General features: G+C 42.9%; 2 protein-coding genes across 2 annotated transcripts in view; both read left to right on the forward strand.

The window, feature by feature from the left end:
• fam120c (family with sequence similarity 120 member C) overlaps nt 1-1,452 on the forward strand; it is a 31,797-nt gene extending 30,345 nt beyond the window's left edge. The window contains exons 17-18 of the mRNA XM_083975394.1: nt 318-378; nt 868-1,452. Coding sequence (XP_083831520.1) covers nt 318-378; nt 868-1,173 — 367 coding nt within the window. The 3' untranslated portion in view covers nt 1,174-1,452. The remainder of the gene's footprint in view (nt 1-317; nt 379-867) is intronic.
• An 11,663-nt stretch (nt 1,453-13,115) lies between these two features.
• hsd17b10 (hydroxysteroid (17-beta) dehydrogenase 10) lies at nt 13,116-20,165 on the forward strand. Its single transcript, XM_083975368.1, has 6 exons — nt 13,116-13,212; nt 14,958-15,122; nt 16,734-16,898; nt 16,987-17,115; nt 19,141-19,249; nt 19,901-20,165. The coding sequence occupies exons 1-6, from the start codon at nt 13,189-13,191 to the stop codon at nt 20,089-20,091; spliced, it is 783 nt and encodes a 260-aa protein (XP_083831494.1). The 5' UTR covers nt 13,116-13,188; the 3' UTR covers nt 20,092-20,165.
• Nucleotides 20,166-21,054: the final 889 nt, after the last annotated feature.

Below are 21,054 nucleotides of genomic sequence, written 5' to 3' on the forward strand. Positions count from 1 at the left end.
ATAATAGGGTGTGAATATTAGGCCTGTAACGATACACCAAAGTCACGATTCGATTTGTATCTTGATTTCTGACCCACGGTTCGATACACGATTCGATTCAATTCGAATTTTATTAAGGTTAAAAAAACAAAAAAAAAACAGCCACGAAGCGTTGGAATGGGTGTGTCGCGGTTCTGCCATTTCATTGGCGACACAGGTTCGTGTCTTAGAGTGTCACGGTTTCGGTTTCGACACGTGTATCGTTACAGGCCTAGTAAATATGGATCAATATGGGGAGACTGTGTGTGTGTTCCTAACGGTGTGTGTGTCCTCAGCAGGGGTAAAGATGTTCCTGGTAAAGCGAGAGGAGGGAAGAAGGTTTCTGCCAACAGAACACAGGTAACAACCATCACATCTCATTTTGACTAGTCATAATTCCAGTTACAGATATCTACACCGTCATTTTGACTAGTCAAAACTTAATTTAAGATATCCGAAAAGGGACATGTAGATATCTTTAATTGAGGTGAATTAAAGATATCTTGAACTGGAGTTATGACTAGTCAGAATCAAATTGTAGATATCTCAAACTGGAATTAGTACTAGTCGTAATTCAGTTACAGATATCTGTAATTCACATAGCGGATATCTGCAACTGAATTGTAGATATCTGTAATGACAATCCCCATACACATGAATGGCAAAAGTGACGTCATTTGTCCTAGGAAGAATTTAGTTGCACATATCTGAAATGTTCTTTTCGACAAGAGGCAAAACTGAATTACAGAAATCTACAACACATATATCCAGTCTGTCTTTTAAATGTTAAAATGTCTTGCCATACCTGTCTCTCTGACTCCTCCTGCTCCTCTCTTTCTCTTCTTCCAGACGTCGTCCTCCCCCCCCGCCAGCAGCCCCCCCAAGCCGTCGGAGGAGGAGGCCGTGTCGCTGCCGGACGTCGCCGTCGCCACGCAGCAGCTGAACGGCGGCGCCGCCTCGGCCCCCGCCGCCATCGGCCAGTCCTCCTCCTTGGAGCTGGCCCCCCTGGCCCAGCCAATCCCGTGTGCCTTAGCCAGCAGAGACAACCAATCAGAGGAGGGGGTGGTGGAGGAGGAGGTGGAGGTGGAGGTGCCCCCCCCCCCCTGTTGCCTTGACGACTGCCCGTCAGACGGAGCGCTACAGAAGGAGGAGTGAAGGCGTCCTTCCCAGGATGCACTGCTCTGAGAGAGTTATCTGTGTTCGACTGCCTTCCCCTGTTTTGTAGCCCCCCAACCACCCCACCCACCGCCCCTCCACCCTTCACCCACCCCCCCAAACAGCCAATCATGTGGAGCAGCGAGGCCCCGCCCCCCCGCTCCCTGTGATTGGCTCACACAGTTCGCTGTCGCTCCCTCTTCAGTTCCATCTGGTTTTACATTAATGTATGAAGAAGGTTTTCTCCATGAGTCTGTAAGCGCCCCCCCCCCACCTCCAAAAGCCTAAACGCCCCCCCCTCCCCCCTGCACTCAAAGTAAAAATAAGCTTGAAGCCCCGCCCCCTTCGCCCCTCCATTCTGAACGAGCCCCCCGCCCCATCCTCTTCCTTTACGTCAGTCTAAGTTTATTACTTCGTGTTGGACGTTAGAATCTCTGCACACAGTCGTCGTCGTCGCGGTGACAGATTGGATGTGGTTTCCGTGGTTACAGCATCACCACCACCTAGCTAGCGAGGCCTGGTCGCCATGGCTCGGCGGCTGTTGTTGTGGTTGTGGTTGTTGTTGATGATGTTGATCAGGGTTCCCACGCGTTCTTGAAAATCTTGAAAAACCTGGAAAATGGTCGACCAGTTTTCCAGTCATGAAAAACACATGGAAAATTAGAAAAAAGAAAAAAGTCAAATGTCCTGGAAAAGCTTGAGTTGTCATCAGCTTCCAGAGCTCGATTTGACCTTTTCAGGCCCTGCTAAGGATTTTGTTTCCAAAAAACCCCCCCCAAAAATACATGTTTGTGCTGTTATATGATACATTTGTCATCATTTCTTAGGATTTAAGAGATTATTTCATAAGTTAGAGCCATAGACTGCACATCTTTAAATCATATTTCATTGCCTCTGCACCAATAGGGTAGCGCTACGACCAATCAGAGCAAAGAGCAGGATAACGTTAGCCTGACAAGCCAATTAAAATGTATGTAGTCATCACGTTAAGCCCGCCCAACGACTCTCTGAACAGATAGAGCGCTGTGATTGGTGAACACAAGCGGTGTTCGAGGCTCGTTTCTAGACCCACCTACGGAGCAAATATATTTGCTGCCGCTAGGGTGCGTCTAGATTTCTAGGCTAAAAATTATCACATCATGATATCAGCTACCAGAGCTTGATTTGACTTTTTCAGGCCCTGCTAAGGATTTTGTTTCCAAAAAAACCCCCAAAAAATACATGTGCTGTTCTATGATAAATTTGTCATCATTTCTTAGGATTTAAGAGATTATTTCATAAATTAGAGCCATAGACTGCACACCTTTAAACCTTTAAATCATATTTCTGGGAGAGAGAAAGAGAGAGAAGAATCAACATAGAAACAAACTGAATTAAATGTTAATTTAATGTTAAATAAGGTACCATTGACGAAAAGACTTCTCCAAAGCATGAATGGGACGGCATAAAAACTAATGTCCGTCAGCTGAAAATGTCCTGGAAAACGATTTCAAGAAAAGTGGGAACCCTGTTGTTGTTGTTGTGATACGGTTTGTTGGTTGCCATAGCCGCCGTTCAGAGTGACGCACCGTGACCTCGACCCCCCCCCCCCACCACCCCACCGCCACCGCCACCACTCTTTATGGATTGATTGGTTATTAATCGATCGATCGCCGCAGCACTTCTGCGCCGCCATGGTTTTTAGTGTAGCAGAACCTCCCCCCACCCCCCATGAGTGAGTTTATGCACCTTACGCCCTGAAGTATGCAAGAGCCCCCCCTCCGCCCCCCCCCTCGCTCCTCCAAAAACTAAAACAGTGCATTATTGTTACTATTATTATTATATTATTATTATTATTAAATCCCCCCCGTCCCCTCGCCCCCAAAGCTTTGATTGTATCTTCCCAACAGAAGCACTTAATGTTGTATTTAAATATGATGAATTGAAAACCACCAGACCCCCCCCCCAACCCTGACAGGTGGATTGAGCGTCTGTGACCCCGACCCCCGACCCCCCAACCCCAAACCCCCCGACCCCCTCCCCCCCTCCCCCCACCGCGCCTGACTAAATCATTAAGACATGTAAACGTTTAAAGGTAGAGATCTATAATTGCGAGACGTCAGAATGTGAACGGAGTGGTTTCAGACAGAGAAGCACTTTGTTGAAGATGCGGAGCCACTGGACCGTTCAGAGTTAAGGCCAAAAAACACAAAGAGTTAAAGAGTTAAAAAGAAAGAGACGGATAAAGCTGGATGTCGCACGCACGTCCACGTCCACGTCCACGCCAGAACTTTGCAATGAAATGAAATGAAATGAAACGAAATGAAGCTGCCGGACGCCTCGGTAAAGTTATTTCCAAAGTCTATTTTAATACGACCGGCCGCGCTACGAAGCCGCCGCCGCTGCCGATATATAGATAAATACAGGGGGGGTGTGTGGCCGCAGCGCCGCACTGATCCCCCCACGCCATCGAGCAACTGTTGTCATGACAATAGCCCAAACGCCTGAGCCGCCGCCGCCGCCGCTGCCGCCCAGGTGTGTCACTTTATAGACCAACAGGAAGCACTTAAACGTAACGTAACGGCCCTGAAGCGCTCGGCTTCACGGCTTCACGACACGACACGACACGGTTTCATCATCAGAGCACTTAAATGTTTGTAAGAGGAGTCGTTTCCCCCCTCCCAACCGCCGCCGCTGGTCTGATCCGGTCTGATCCGGTCTGAGCGACCGGGAAGCACAGCTGCACCTGTAGTAGAAGCAGCAACCGACAGACTGAGAGACCTGAGAGACGCTCGCCGGCCACGAGCTGCGTCGTCTTCATCTCTATAAACCAACACAGACACAACAAACAAAGACGCTGAGATTTGAGATGAGCTCATTCTTTAAAAACAAACCAACAAACAAACATACAAACCAACAAGGCACGTCAACAAAGAAGCACCTTATTCCCTCACTCTGTTGACGACTTGTCGCTCCGTCGTCGTGCGCCACAGAATTGACACGGAAACGAAAAACAAAACGAAACAAAAAGCGCCGTTTTTGAAGGACGAAAAACCCCCTGACTTTCTATGTAAGTGTTAATGTAGTCGCGTCAGACTTCTTCCCCCTCTTGTTATGAACTCAACACGTTACAGTGAAACGCCGACAGTCGGAAAAGGAAGGCCTGCGTCGCCACGATACGATGCCGCCGCCACCACCACGCCGTACATTATTACCGGTAGGGATTATGAAACAAGACGAGCGCCGTAGGTGTTAATAGGTTTTAAAGAGTAGAGAACCAGCGTGGGGCTGAAACAACACGACTGTAACACACAAGACACCAAGACTTAGAGACCTAGAGATTATTACTATTATAGCTCCACTGGCCGAAGGACCGAGTCTAGTTCACTAGGAGTCAAATAAATAAATAAACGAATAAATAAATGAATGAATAAATACTGCTTCAACTTTTGACATTAGTACAAATACGTGTATCGCTACCGTACATTGTTAGAAGGCTTTTTCTGCGGCGAGCCAAGAGTGTGATCCAGTTTCTAACGATGCCCTCTCTCGATTCGCTCGCCAGATAAATAATAACCATCACACACACATATGCACACGCACACAGGACACAGGACACACACACACATGCACGCACGCAGGAAACACACACAGGACACACACACACTCAGGTGTTCAGTTGCGTCTGTTACCAGCAGCGTCTCTTCTCTCTGCTTTTGTGCTGAAGTGAATTTGTGCAGTTTCAGTTCCAGTGGTCGTCAGTTCACCAGAGATCAATTTGGTAACACATTCACCTGACACACACACAACACACACACACAGAGGTTTGCATGGAGAACACACACACACACATTGACACAGACACACACACACAGAAACATAGATGTTAAACCCTGAGTTACACAGTAGGTAGTTTGGAAAAAAAAAAAAAAGTCAACTCACAACATGATGTAGTTTCCCTCTGTCCTCGTCTGTTTTAGTTCCATAGAGATTTGATCAGTGATTTTTATGCTTGTTACCCTGGAAACCCCCCCTCCACCTCCAACCACCCCCAACCCCCCCAACCTCACCTCACCCCCCCCTCCATACACACACATACACACACACAAACACAAACACACACTTCATCCTCAACCCTCCTTCCTCCTCTTCCTCTTCCTCAAACTGTTTCATTCACTTCTTTTCTTTGCCCTCGACTTCCTCATAGGTCACACACACACACACACACAAAAACACACACATACACACAGAGAGACACACAAAAACACACACAGAGACACACACATACACAAACAGAGAGACACACACACACAAAAGCAAAAAATCACACACGATTCTCCCATTGATTGTCATGTAAAAGCAGCCACACACATATAACAACACAGATATCTGACACACAGGGTTAAATGCCCCTCTCCTCCTCCTCTTCCTCCTCTTCCTCCTGTATTTCTGCCCCCCCCAACCCCCCAACTCCCCCTTTTAGCCCGTAGGACCGTTACTATTGGCCGTTTTCTCTTTCTCTCTCTCTCTTTGGGCTGCCCCGCCCCTTTAATCAACCCAACTAACAGTTAAAAAAAAAAAAAGTTATAATATTAACGTTGATAATCAGTTTCTGTATGTATCTAGCCAGAGTCTGGAAAAAAATCAGAAAAAAAAATCAAAACTGTTTTATTCAATTGTGCAAATGTGTTTTTTCTTACTATTTTTAATGTTATTACATCTTCTAATCTAATCCTTCTACCATCGCTTCAGTTAGTACTGAACTACGCTTAGCCAACCTAGAGATTTGAACTGTAATGATCGCGATTTTCCTTACCTGTATTTTATATGGCATCTTTAGACCACTTCACCATTTATGATGTACCTAAGTAAATATTGCCCGATTTCTTTTCTTTTTTTTTTGGAATTGAGAAGCCGTTTGTCTGCACTATGTTTGATTCTCATATTATTATAATTATTATTATTATCTCCCTGGAAACGAGTTTGTTTGTTCGTTCGTACGTACGTTCGTTCGTTCGTTCGTTCGTGGTCGACTCATTATAATTATTATCAATCGAAGCTGAACTCTGCGCCCTTGCACAAAGCAGCGAAACATCTCCTGTTGTTGAACACCTGAGAACCAAAGTGCACCTATCACCCCCCTCACCCACAAATACCCCCCCTCCTCTAGCCCCCCTGCCCCCCCCCACCCCCACACCCCACCCCACCCCTCCTCCTGCCCCCAGTGACAGGTTTTCTGATGAGTTACGATGATAAATATAACGACAGCACAGCACGCGTGATTTTTTTTTCTTCTTTCTTTTTTTTTTTTTTTTTCTGTGACAGGTGTGTCCCAGTGTGTTGACACTGTGGTTGCCGTGGAGACGCAGACAGACAGACAGGGAGTTACCCAGGTGTGTGTGTTCAGTCAGTCAGTCAGTCAGTGTGTGAAACAGTCAGTTTGTCTTTTATTCAGAGGCATTGTGGGTAGATTCACGACTCCACCTCCTCCTCCTCGTCGTTAGCGACTGTTGACATGACGACACCTGACACACACTCTCACAGACACAGACACACACACACACACGCTGGGGGTTTGACGTCCTCTGTCTCTCACATGATGATGTGTTACGATAGATATGAACTGTTGTTGTGTGTCCTCAGACTGTGAGCGGGCATGGAGGCTGCAGCAGCTGAGCTTCTCCTCACGCGTTCTGTCAGAGCTGCAACAATCAATCAATCAATCAATCGTCAATAAACCGATCAATCAAAGTGTCCGGACCTCGAATTTATAACTTTTATGTTTTTCATCTTATGTGAAACTAAAAAAAACAAAGATGATTGGATAAAACAAGGAAATTTTTTTTTGTAAAAGTGACAATTTTCACTATTTCTTTTTATTTTAAAAGCAGGTACAGATCAACATATGTCTGTCATATGTCATGTATACATGTACCAAGACATTAACCAAGAAATAAATCACAAAAACAAGAAATAAATGAATAAATAACAGTAAATTATGAGCAGATGTACACACGTATACATGGACTATTAGTCAAAATTCATATCGTTACTGTGTACGATTGGCGGACACGAGTCATAACTAAAACAATAAAGAATACATATCTCTGCATTTCTCAACATGCTGGATATTTCAGATAAATACATGAAGATACAAAATTATAATAAAGAGTTGAACTTGAACTGTTTTAACTATTGACACTGTATAAATTGAATTGAACTGAGTCTGCAGCTCTGACGCGCTGCTGCGACCGCCGTCCTGAGGAAAAGTTCAGCTCTCGGTTTAAACGACGAGTTGTCAGACACATTAAAGCACTTTGCCTCCGTGCCTGCGAGGAATACAATACAAATGGGAGCAGATGATGATGTTGTAATTGTTGTGTTGTAGTAGTTGTTGTGTTGTTGTAGAAGCTGAACAGTATTAATACTAATGTCTGTCATACAGAACGTGAGAACGAGAGGAGGAGGAGGAGGAGGAGGCGTCATCTGTTTTCTACTCTCACAGCTTCTTGTCCGGTTTGAATAAAGCTCCCTTATTCTGTCTGTCTCTCTCTACACTGCCACTCCCCCCCCCCTCTTCAACAGCCCCCCAGCTCCAGTATAACCCCCCCTCACCCCCCCTCCTGTGGGCCATTTCCTGTCACGTTGTTTCAAACGCCCTCAGCAACATGTGAACCAGTGCATGTACCAATAAGGCCGCCGCCGCCGCCACCAACACCCCCCCAAAAAAACTACCTGTGCAGCAAAAAAAAAAAAAGGGTTAAAATTTATCCATAATATTATTGTTATAGAAATATTATCATCATCATTATTGCTGTTATAATTATGGTTGGTATAATTTGTCATCATTGTTAGCATTATGGAAGCACCAGACTGTTTGTGGAGAGACGAGAAAAGAAAGCTTTTTGTTTTTTTTTAATTTGTCTGGCTGTTGGTGGTCTGATCTCACAGAGGGAGGGGAGGAAAGGTTCAGAAAGAGACAAAGATGGCAGTCATGTTTGTACTGGTTGGGAAATGACTTACAGTGCTGAAATAAAATTTATTCTTTTAGTAAAAAAAAAGTGTACAGGGTGTCCAGTGTGGTGATTTATTTATTTTATTTTATTTATTTACATTCACTTTGATTTTGTAACGTCAAGCCCATTATTAGTTCCCGGTAAGTGCATGTCAACGCGAAACAACCACAAACCGATTCAAATGATCTAAAAAGGACTTTAAAGAAATTTAACCACGTGGCCCCTTGTGTCTGTGCTCAGGGGCCAGTCCTGTTGTCATCATCGGCTCATTAACTGATATTTAAATAACTACATTTCTTTGCAATCAATTTTTTTTTTTTTTATTATTAGGAAAACAAACAAACAGATGTGGCAGGAAATAAGTGTGCAACAATATTAAAATGATAAAGATATGATAAAAAAGAGAAAATAACACATCTCTCACTCCTTTCCATTCTGACACATATCTCCAGAGACGCTCAACCATGATGTATTTATTAATTCATTTACATATTTATGTTTTTTTTTTTGTATTTTCCTTTTTTACTCAAGTTTGCTGCACTACCGGCTTTTTTAAATTGCCCCTTGGGTACAAATAACGTTCTTTGAATTTGAATAACAATCAATTAAATAACTACATAATGTATTATCAATTAATTAATACTAATAAAAAACATTAATTTCAGTTGATAAACTTGTCAGAATTAAGCTTTTACTTCTTATATTTGCAGCCAGTGACGATGCTTTTATTTTGAAAAACCTTCCTCCTCGTCTCTCTTCTGTGATTCGCTCTGTGGCTGAAATCCCGTTCCGGGTGCTGCGGAACTCTCGCGAGATCTCAGCTCAGCCTGCTTGCTTGCTTGCTGCTCAGGAGGAGGAAAGATGGCGAGGCTGAGCGCGGAGCTGGAGCCACCTGGGCGGGCTGCGGCCGGAGGAGGAAGCCGCCGCTCGGCCCCGGTTCCCCGGACACACACATGCCGATGCACCGGGAGGAGAGGAGGAGGAGGAGGAGGAGGAGAGGAGGAGAGAGGGAGACAACACCCGGATGTGACATCATCCGGACCAGAGGAGGAGAAGAGGAGAACCGCTCACAGCTGAACCCGGAGGAGGAGGTGAGGAGCAGAGGAGCAGAAGAGGAGAGAGGAGAAACGAGCTGACCTCCTCCTCCTCCGCCGGTTCTCTCTCTGTATGAAGTCACAGGCGTGACGTCAGAGGGGCGCGTGCTCAGGTGTGTTAGCCTGTTTTAGCCTCACCTGGCTGCAGGCTGCTGTGACGTCGCTGCTGTGGTCATACATTTTGTGTGTGTGTGTGTGTGTGTGTGTGTGTGTGTGTGTGTGTGTGTGTGTGTGTGTGTTGTGTTCAGTCCATCACCTCCTGCTCCTTGTTGCCCTGGAGATCCACCGAGGAGGAGGAGGAGGAAGAAGAAGAGGCTGCTGCTCCTCTGCCCAGGAGATCCAGGTGGGAGGAGGAGGAGCTGTGGAGGAGCAGAGAGGAGGAAGATGAGGAGAAGCACGGAGGAGGAGGAAGAGGAGGAGGAGGAGCAGAGGAGGAGTCAGTGTCTGTGTGATGAGGTAGTAGTTTGTATAGTTGGGGTCACACCAGATCTGGGAGGTAACTATACAACCTACTGTCTTTCTCACGGACACCAACAGCTGCAACTGAAGACCAGAGGACGACAACAACACCTGTCTCACCTGCTCATGTCAACCATCACTAAACCAGACCGTTACCATGGTAACCTGAGGTCAGTGCAGCCCCGTTAAAGGGACAAGTTCAACATCATTTAGTCAGATTCTCCTCTCACCATAATCCCTATAGTCACAGCAGTAGGTTCATCATCACCTTTAATTATCGGTGTTGCATGTTGTTTTGATATCGGCGGGGCAGAGCCGTGAGCTGCTCAGAGCTACACTACGGAGGCTCATTATGGGATTTCTTGGTTTCCCTCATCAAACTCATCAAATACACAATCCAACAACTCCACAACGCTCTGGTGGACAAGTTGTGACCTGCACATTCACCACGCTATGAGATAATAATGTAACATTAGAGACGGAGTTGTTTTAGAGGTAAATGCAGCCAGAACTACAGTATTTCCTCAGATAGTAGCCGGGGCCTTTATTCACACAACTACCCAGGACCCGGCCTTTATTTGAGAGAGGCTTTTATTTCTAAATCCCTCTGTTTATTTTTACACGTTGGCGACCGAGCTCATCGTTCAGTAGCTCATCCTCGTCTTCCTCGGGTGCTGCTTGGCTCCTGTTCTCCTGTTGCACCGTAGCGCTTCACTCCCATTCAAGTCTCCGGACACGGAGCAGAGAGCTGCCGTCCGGCGGTCAAGGCCGTCCCTCTCTGGAGCAGAGAGAGGATGAGGTCCTCCATTGTGTTCACTGAGCAGCTCACGTCTCTGCCCCGCCGATCTCAAAACAACATGCAACACCAATAATTAAAGCGGATGAACCTACTGCCATGACTATAGGGATTATGGTGAGAGGAGGATCTGACTAAATGTTGAACTGTCCCTTTAAGACTCAGACTCTCAGGTGGAACCAGGTAAATCCTACACCTACACCATCTTCATTTTTGAGCAGGGTATGTCACTGGCTTTATGATAACAGGCTCACTCTCAATAAGAAAAAGACAGTTTCAGTGTGTTTCTCCATCAAAAACACACAACAATCAGAACATTTTTGCATAACATTGCAGTGAGAGGAAGTTGAGATGGTAAAGGATTTTAAATATTTTGGGTGTAGCTCTGGATTCCAGACTCAAGTTTGACAAAGATGTCAAAACAAAACAATTTAAATTGCTTCAAACTAATTAGACATCAGATACCAATCTTTATATGCATGCCATGATTTTTTCTCATATGTCGTATTGTGTTACAGTGTGGAGTCAGGCCTCTCCGACTACAATTAAGTTAATTGCATCTCTGTATAACCAAACCTTAAAAAATAATGGTGGCATCACTGTCACATTTTGAAGCAGTATAATTTGCTTAGTTTTGTTAATTTCCTAAAATTTTCCTCTGTCAAACTGGTTTTTAATACAAATGTTAAAGTCTGGCTGAAACAGAATCAGAGCTGTTTGCATTTTTAATGGGTCATGACTTGTAATGATTTTAGATGTATTGATGTACATTTTATTGTATTGTTATGTAATTTTGATGTCTTTCTTCTTACCTTCTTTCTTCTTCTAAAAGCCTAACTAGGGACGGGAGTTGGAAACTAGCATTTGCTATAATCTCTGTATGCAGAACATCAGTCACATTGACTTGTTTGTAACGAGTGGAAGTGTTACTATGTTAACCTGCATTGTCCCTATCAAATAAACTAAATTAAATTAAATTAAACCAGGTCAAATTCAAAATATCTTTAATATGCTTCATGACAGACTCCTGTTCTACACTGTGCATGCTTCTTATGTTTCTGCTCTTGCTTCAGTGTTTAATAATATATTTTATTCACATTTTTATCTCATTTCATCATGTGCATGTGCTACTGGACCCTTTCCCTCTTATATTCTGTTTTAGGGCGACACTGTAACATCTGTCCAGGGATTATTACACGACGTGCACTGTGATAAATAAACTAATAAATGATAAATAAAATAGTTGTAACCAAACATAAGAATGATTCATGACTGTGTGAACTGTTTGACTGCATTTCATCAGTTTATGCTCCAGTCTCAACAAATTCATAATAAACATTTAGATTTACTTTCATGTAGTTTCATTATAGAAGAGTTGCAACCACCAGTTATTAATGATCAATGCTCAATAAGAAAATGTCTGTATTTTTCCCCCCAACATCTTATAGATAAATGGCTAATCGATTATTTGAGAATGAAAATAGTTTTGCAGACCTACCAGATATATATATTTTTAATTATATTTTTCTTTAAATCACTGGAACCTGGGCTTTAATATTAATGACAACGTCTCTGTAACTAAATGATCAACAAATATATAAACTGATTAATCAATAATAATCCTGATATATTATTAGAATCTGCTCTAAAAAGCAGAGGATTTAAGATTTTGAGTGTTTTATTTTTGAAGCACATGATTAAAAATAAATGATTTATCTTGAAAAAGTTTTTTTTATTAGACTTATTGATCTTGTCTCAGTTGTTAAAACTGTTAAAACTTTGACAGCCCATAATATGCAGCATCAGTCGTTCTCCTGGTCTGACCTTGTTGAGCTGCTCGGCTGCTCTCATTGGTCAGACGCGCTCACATTCATACTGCCAACATTCAGCCAATAGCAAGAGGGGGCGTTCCCCGATCCCTCCCTCTGATTGGTCGGATCAGAGCCGTGAGGGGGCGTGGCTTACGCGCCTCTCCACGCTGCGACCAAAGAGGCTAAAAAATGACAGAGCTCTCACTCTGACGGTGAATCAGACGCTGATTCATAACGAATACATGTTGTGTATCTCTGTATTGTTTTGTCTTTGCTACTTGAGTTTGTTACTAACAGTAACTATTACTAGCATGTTCCTCAGTAATAGTTACTGATGTTTACCTGTGGATAGATCACCTTTATGTCCCATGTGAACACATCCAAGGTATTTGACCATTAACCTTTAAGCTTTCCTCCATGTCCTTGTCCAGTTTGAAGATCAAGAATGTCTGTGGTGAAACTTTAGGTAAGAATTGTTGTAACTACACCATGCAGTGAAGGTCATGATGCATGTAGCTAAATATTATACTAAATTAATATATCAGTGGCCTAATGATATAAAAGATCTAGAGTTATAGAGGATTTTTATTTTCATCCAGGATGCTGAATTATTTTTAATCTCTAAAATAATAGCCTATAAAATGTTGGCTGCACCAAGGTAAAATAGTTAATGTCATTATTGTTTTTGGATTAATAATAATAATTTAATAAAGTGTTATTAAAGTAAATAAACAAATAAATACGAATCGTGTTGGCTTCTGGTGAATCACGGTTGCGTAAAAACGTGTTCGTTTTTCTTAAGTAGTGACTCCTCTCGACCGCACACACGATCTCCGCTGTGACGTCAGGTCCGAACCAACATGGCGAACATTCGATGTGTCAAGGTGAGGAGAGAAAAGAAAAGAAAAGAAAAGAAATGATGTGTGTGTGTTTACTCTGCTGTTACTGTGTGTGCGCGCTGTGTGTGGTCAGGCACGAGCTCGTGTGTTGTCTGTGTGTGTGTTGTGTGCGTTTCTTCCTCGCTCGGTTGTTGTTCTCAAGTTTGATCAACGTGAACAATCAATGGGTCCTCACAGGCTTCCGTCCGTCCGACCCTCACACCGAGGCCGCGGTGGTTTATTCTATCTATCTATCTATCTATCTATCTATCTATCTATCTATCTATCTATCTATCTATCTATCTATCTATCTATCTATCTATCTATCTATCTATCTATCTATCTATCTATATATCTATCTATCTATCTATCTATCTATCTATCTATGTGTATAAGGACTAAACTCACTGACACAAGCATATCAGCCTGACTTAAATCTAACTTAAAGGGACAGTTCAACATTTAGTCAGATCCTCCTCTCACCATAATCCATATAGGCTAGTCATAGACCGTTTCAGAGAGTATAAACAAATACAGGTGTTACCAAGGATACTAATTAAGGCTCCATTCCATTTAGTGTACCAGAGCGTTTTCTAATGAGCCACACCTGTCTTTGTTTATACTCTCTGAAAGGGTCTATAGCAGTATAGGTTCATTACCTTTAAAGCAGAAGTAAGCAGAATATTTGTGTTAATATAAGTCTTAAATAGTTATATCTTCCGACAGCAATCACTTCTATAGAGTGTTTGGTCTGAAACACGGGTCTGTCAGTCACTCTGCTCTGCTCTGAGCCGAGGAGAAAACTTTCCTTGTATCCTACAACCTTTATCCAATGAGGAGAGAGAACGGCATAAAGGGGCGGTCCTCTCTGTGTGTGCAGCCAAGGGATGTGCGTGAATGTGGTGACGTAGGGACGAGGGCGGGGACTGCTAACTCCATCTGCTGACAGGAAGTTAGCCAAAACAACCGGATCGCTTACTTCTGCTTTAATTATTGGTGCATGTTGTTTTGAGATCAGCGGGGCAGAGACGTGAGCTGCTCAGTGAACATAATGGAGATGAACGGTACAGGTCAACCTGTCCCTCATTAAACTCATCAAATACACAATCCAACAACTCCACAACGCTCTGGTGGACAAGTTGTGACCTGCACATTCACCACGCTATGAGATAATCATGTAACATTAGGGACAGAGTTGTTTAATCTGCCAGAAGTTATTTGTATCGGTCACATAGTACGACAATCACAGATTTGTTTCAAACACCAAATTGCAAAGACTACGTTAAAACAAATGTGCAACTATTTCTGTGGTGGGGGTTAAAATATGGAATTCCTGAACAGTCGAGGAAAAAAGCTGTACAAATATTTTTCAATGTAAGAGGATGTAAAAACAAAAAGTAGGGAAATTATTATATTAAAAATGTCATAAAAAGAATAATAGTTATGGATTTTGATTGGTATATTGTTGCTGTAAACTCATTTCATTATTCACTCATTTCATCTGATGTGAGCGATTCTTTTATTAAATTATGAAACACAAAGATGAAAATGTCTGTTCCTGTTTTCTAAACCTCCAAAGAGACAAAACCAAAACAGATATTTAATGTTTTATCATGCTGATCTCTGACCAGTTATCACCTCCATCTGTCTCAGTGACCCTGGTTCTTCCCTCTTTTTAATCCTTTATTTTCTTCCCTGTGTTTCCTGCTCCATCCCTCCCTCCTCCCATCCCTGTGTGTGTGTGTTGCTAGGGAATGGTCGGCCTGGTGACGGGCGGGGCGTCCGGTCTGGGCCGCGCCACCGTGGAGCGTCTGGTTCAGAGCGGAGCGTCGGCCGTCATCCTGGACCTGCCCAGCTCCGACGGCCCGGCGCTGGCGGCCGGACTGGGGGAGCGCTGCGCCTTCGCTCCGGCTGACGTGAGTGTAGAGGACACACACACACACACACACACACACACACACACACACACACACACACACACACACACACACACACACAGTAGATCCACGTGGATGCTTGTCGCTATGGTGACAGAGGTCATTATAAAGGTACATGTGAACTCCACCTGCTGCAGTGAATGAAGATCAGGGGTCGAATTTCACTGAGAGTTGAGTTATGAGTAGGGTTGCAGAATTCCAAGAGTCCTGCTGTCCTCCTGGGTCAAGGAAGGAAGGAAGGATAAAGGGATAGAAGGAAGGAAGGACGAAGGGAAAGAAGGAAGGAAGGACTAAGGGAACGATGGGAGGAAAGAAGGAAGGGAAAAAGGAAGGAAAGATAGATGGAGCAAGGGAATAGATTGGGTCAAAAAAGAAGGAAGAAGTAAGGACGAAGGGAAGGAAGGAAGGGAGGGAGGCAAAAAGGATTGTGGAAAGAAGGAAGAGAAAAGGGAAGGAAAGAAAGATGGAGGAAGGGAGGGAGGGAACAGACCAGGTCAACTGGATCAAAAGAGGAAGGAAGAAGAAGTAAGGACGAAGGGAAGAAGGAAGGGGAAAAGGATTGTTGAAAGAAGGAAGGGAGAAAGGAAGGAAGGAAGGACGAAGGGAAAGAAGGAAGGAAGGAAGGATAAAGGGATAGAAGGAAGGAAGGAAGGAAGGAAAGAAGGAAGGAAGGAAGGAAGGAAGGCAGGAAGGACGAAGGGAAAGAAGGAAGGAAGGACTAAGGGAACGATGGGAGGAAAGAAGGAAGGGAAAAAGGAAGGAAAGATAGATGGAGCAAGGGAACAGATTGGGTCAAAAAAGAAGGAAGAAGTAAGGACGAAGGGAAGGGAGGGAGGCAAAAAGGATTGTGGGAAGAAGGAAGGGAAAAGGGAAGGAAAGAAAGATGGAGGAAGGGAGGGAGGGAACAGACCAGGTCAACTGGATCAAAAGAGGAAGGAAGAAGAAGTAAGGACGAAGGGAAGGAAGGAAGGAAGGAAGGAAGGGAATAAGGATTGGGTCAATTTGACCCAGAAGGACAACAGGAGGGTTAACGGGAATATATGGGAATTAACGGGAATATTCGGGAAAATATGGGAATAAATAAATCTGAAATTTTACTTTTTGAGTGGGTGGGGGGGGGGGTTTACTCAAAAACATTCATGTTTTTGTTGTTCAGTAAAATAATTGATTGTTCATACAAGAATTAAAACTTGATAAAGTTCTACTCACAAATAAATCTGTTGAAATGTGATGTTTTCTAATTGTATTATTTATTTGCATGGATGTCTGCTTATGACAAAACTAAATATTTACATTTATGTTTGGATATGATACAGTTTGTTTAAAGTAACCCCAATTTCCAGTTAATTCCCATAAATTCCCATAATTCCCATGGAAAGTTTCCAATTTGGAATATTTCCAAAATTCCCCATCTTAACTTCCCATGGAAAGTTTCTGGAAATTTTCCGCCCCTTTGCAACCCTAGTTATGAGTAAAACGTTTCTTGACTGAACGCTGCAGTTTGCGTATCCGTTGCTGTTTGTCTGTTATGTTGTTTGTTTGTCTTCGTATCTCACAATAAAGTTTTGAACCGGTGTCGTCGTCTCCTAGGTGACGTCGGAGGCAGATGTGCAGGCGGCTGTGTCTCTGGCCAGGGAGAAGTTCGGGCGCTTGGACCTGGCGGTGAACTGCGCCGGCATCGCTGTGGCCGTCAAGACCTACAACTTCAAGAAGGAGCTTCCTCACAGCCTGGAGGACTTCCAGCGCGTCATCAATGTAGGACGGAGACGATGAAGACGATGAGTCCAAACCGGAACGCCGCTTCCCGCTTCCATGTGACGTGTCTTGTGTTTGATTCCTGCAGGTGAACATCGCGGGAACCTTCAACGTGATCCGTCTGGCCGTGGGAGAGATGGGGAAGAACGAGCCGGACGCCGACGGGCACCGAGGCTGCATCATCAACACGGCCAGCGTGGCAGCGTTTGACGGACAGGTGAGGTGGCCAATAGGGCTTCTTCTTCGACACCGACAGAATTAAAATTATGTTAAATATGGGCAGTGGTGGACAGTAACAGAGTAAATTTACTTGAGTACTGTACTTAAGTACATATCCAGAGGATTTGTACTTTACTTGAGTATTAGATTTCTTTCTACTTACTACTCTTACTTGAATACATTTCCAAGACAAATATTTTTACTTTAATTTCGAGAAAGGCTGAAAAGTTTAGTTTAGTTTAGTTTTTTTTATTATTATTATGGATCCCCATTAGTCCTCACCTTGGTAAGGACTATTCTTCCTGGGGTCCAGACACTCATATATGACAATCAAAACATAATACAATAACTTACAGAATTAGATAAATGACAAACAACAAAATAAAACAAAATAATAAGAATAAAAATATTTTACAAATACAAACCAACTTTGACTTTGAAGTACTCGTTACTTTCAGGTCTGCTCTTTATTTTTATTTTCTTTCTAAAATCCTATTGGACACAAGCTGTGTTTGTCAAAGAAGGAAACCCTAACCCCTAAAAGCAGCACATCAGTGCAGCTGCTTTCAAAGAGTTCATTCTCAGAAACAAGAGTTAAAAGCTCCTTAAATTCATTTAGAAAAAATTATAGTCATTCATTAATGTGAAAAATAAGAAATATACTCTTACTATTTAAAACTTTACGTACTTTTGGATACTTAAGTACCTTTAGAAGCAAGTACTTTTTTACTCTTACTCGAGTAACATGTCGACTGAGCTACTTTTACTTGTAACGGAGTAAATTTTGACCAGTAGCATTTGTACTCTTACTCAAGTACTGGGATCGAGTACTCTGTCCATCTCTGAATATGGTTTAGGTTTAGCTTTATTTATTTAGCACACATTTATATTCGATGGTGCAAGGAGGGAACGAAGCTGATTGGCTTGTACATAAGTTCCACCCCTATCAACAAAACACATTTCTATGGCTAACAAATTAACATAGAGAAAAAAAAGGAGATAAAGTGCTACATAATCAACGTTATATGAGCAAAAATGAGGAGATAGAGAACAAAGTGATCAGTAACAAATAGAGACAATGGAAATAAGGTACAAAAAATTCATATCATCATAAAAAAAGACAGAGTAAAGATGTGGGATATGGAGATCATTCGAAGGTGGAAACTGACCTTCCAACGTGTTCTTCTGCAAAGACGCTAACAGTGCAGACACACCAAATCCGGTGACGCAACGGATCACCGAACGCACCGGCGAGTGGGCAGAGCTTCATTTTTGCTCTGCCTGTCACATACGATCTCATTTTACAGCTAAACAATGCACTAAAGTATGTTTCTGAAAACATTTGAGGTGGGAAATGGACAGTGCAGTAACACAATCTTGATTAATATTTGATCAACGCTGCCTTGTTTGATATTTTGAACGGAGTTTTGGGAGCCGGCCGCATTGAGTTGGACGGACGTCATTTGCATAAAGTACAGGTCCAGTCTACTTTATGCAAATTCACATACGGCGACTGGTTCGTCAACTCGACGTGCCGTATCCATAATGCACCTCCCGCTCTCCATAGAGAATGAATGAGATCCGTCGACTTGACATCCGTTGCCCGATTTGGTGTGTCTGCACCGTAAGTAACGCCGTGCGTCGTGACGTTCAGGCAGTAAACATGTTGATGAAACAAACTGTTTTGTTTAGAGCTGCAGCTTCAAATGTTTTCAGTTTTTTTTAATTGCCCCTTTATTCTACCTGTTCCCACACGTACAACTTTTATTTTTTTAGCGATCGATTCCGCAGACTGTGATCCGTTGCACCACTACTTATATATTTCCTTTTCCCTTCTTGAAGTTTAATATTGAGTTGGTGAAACTGAAGTGTGTTGCAAATGTTACATAACAGATTTGGTTGGAATGCCCTTTAGTGGATGTGGGGTCTGATAATAAGCTGCTATAGGTGAAAATGTAATATTTAACATAAGAAGCGTTAGAAATTAAAATCTGTGTGTGTGTGTGTGTGTGTGTGTGTGCAGGTGGGCCAGGCAGCGTACTCTGCATCTAAAGGCGGCATCGTGGGAATGACGCTGCCTATCGCACGAGACCTGGCGCCGATGGGCATCAGAGTCGTCACCATAGCGCCTGGTGAGTGGTGACCATCACATGACTTTATGAACCTTTATTTTATTGATCCTGCTGGTTCAACCACCCCCATGAAATCAATACAACTACAACAACAGATAGTAGTCAAATCTGATCTAAAGGGAAATTCCTCTGTAAGTTCAACCCAGTGGTTCTCAAAGTGGGGTCTGAGAGGGTTCAAGGGGTCCCCCAACTTTTTTTTTGAGATTTTTTTTTACCACTTTTTAAAAAAATATTATTTCTTTTCTTTTTTTTAGTTGTTTTGTTTTTTTATTTTTTTAATTTGACCACTTTTTTGAGAATTTTTACCACTTTTTTCTAGAAATGTTTAAACATTTTTGGAGAAATTGTACCCCCCCCCCCAGAAATGTATCTACAATATTTTCCAAAAGTTCACGCCATTGGCCCTAATTTTGAACGTACATTGACTGAAAAAGTAAAGTTCTTCAGTCTCATAACAAATATTTGTGTATTTCTGGTGTTTGCTTCAAATTTTTATCCAATGGGGGTCCGTGGTCTAAATTGTGTCAATTTAGGCTCCTTGATGTAAAAAGGTTTGAGAACCACATCGGTTAAATTTAGAGGGGAATATCCCTTAAACTTTGGGGCGTTTTCTTGTCATCTAGATAAATATTCTCTGTCTTCCTCCTCCAGGTCTGTTCTCCACTCCGCTGCTGGCCGGCCTCCCAGAGAAGGTGCGCTCCTTTCTGGCCCGACAGGTGCCCTTCCCCTCCCGCCTGGGAGACCCCGCGGAGTTCGCCCACCTGGTGACATCACTGGCCGAGAACCCGATGATCAACGGCGAGGTCATCAGACTGGACGGGGCCATCCGCATGCAGCCCTAAGGCGGACTGGGGGTGTGTGTGTGTGTGTCTGTGTCTGTGTGTGTGTGTCTGAGTTTGTCTGTGTGTGTTTGTGAGTACTCTGTGAACTCCACTTTGGTTGTTTTGTAAACAAATGCAGATTCTAATAAAGCTCTGATGGGTTTGATTATCTACTACAAGAAGGTTTCTTTCTTAAAGACTTTTAGTGTGTGTGTGTAGCTTATTTAAAACAAATAGCAAAAATATGCCAAGTCACTCACAACTCCACTTCCAGGTATGGGACCAAAAGTTGCATGTTCCCCGGGTCCTATTTGGGGAAAAGCGGGGAACATGATAGGACCCTTTTTCTAAAAAAGCTCCACAGCCGGTCAGTTATTTATCACTTCCTCTGAGGATTCAAGAGTCTGTAGATGATTAAATATTCAACACAAACTGTTTGTGTGTGTTTGTTGGAAGAGAAAACGTGTTTAACCTGAGAGGATGATGGAGGTTGATCGTTCTGTTGTTGTTGTTGCTGTGAGACTCGACCACCGGGGGGCGGTGTTGTGTTTACAGTCAGATTGAATCATGACGCTGAAGCTGCAGGTGACTTCCTGTCCTGTGTAAAAAACTGTGAAGGAATGGTTTTTTTTTTGTGAAGTTTGATTGTGGTAGGAGTAAAGGAAAAAAAAGCCTATTCTGGTGTATTTTGGGCATATTTGATAAGTGTATGGCTCATTTGCATATTCAAATTCATTTTCAAAGAAACTTATAATACAAAAAAATGTTACATTTCATGTATACTTTCATTGTGTAAAGTTTCATTGTGATAGGAGTAAAGGAAAAATATAACCCCATTGGGTATTGTTTTCTGGCCTTATTGGCACCATAGACTGTGTATAAATCAATCTTGGATTGATGGGAATTAAACATATTTCCCCAACTAGGATTTCTTAGGACTTTTAATATGTTGTTCTGGACACCTCATAGAAATGATGTATGGTG

Source organism: Trachurus trachurus (genome assembly GCF_905171665.1).
Source record: "Trachurus trachurus genome assembly, chromosome: 7".
Lineage (NCBI taxonomy): Eukaryota > Metazoa > Chordata > Actinopteri > Carangiformes > Carangidae > Trachurus > Trachurus trachurus.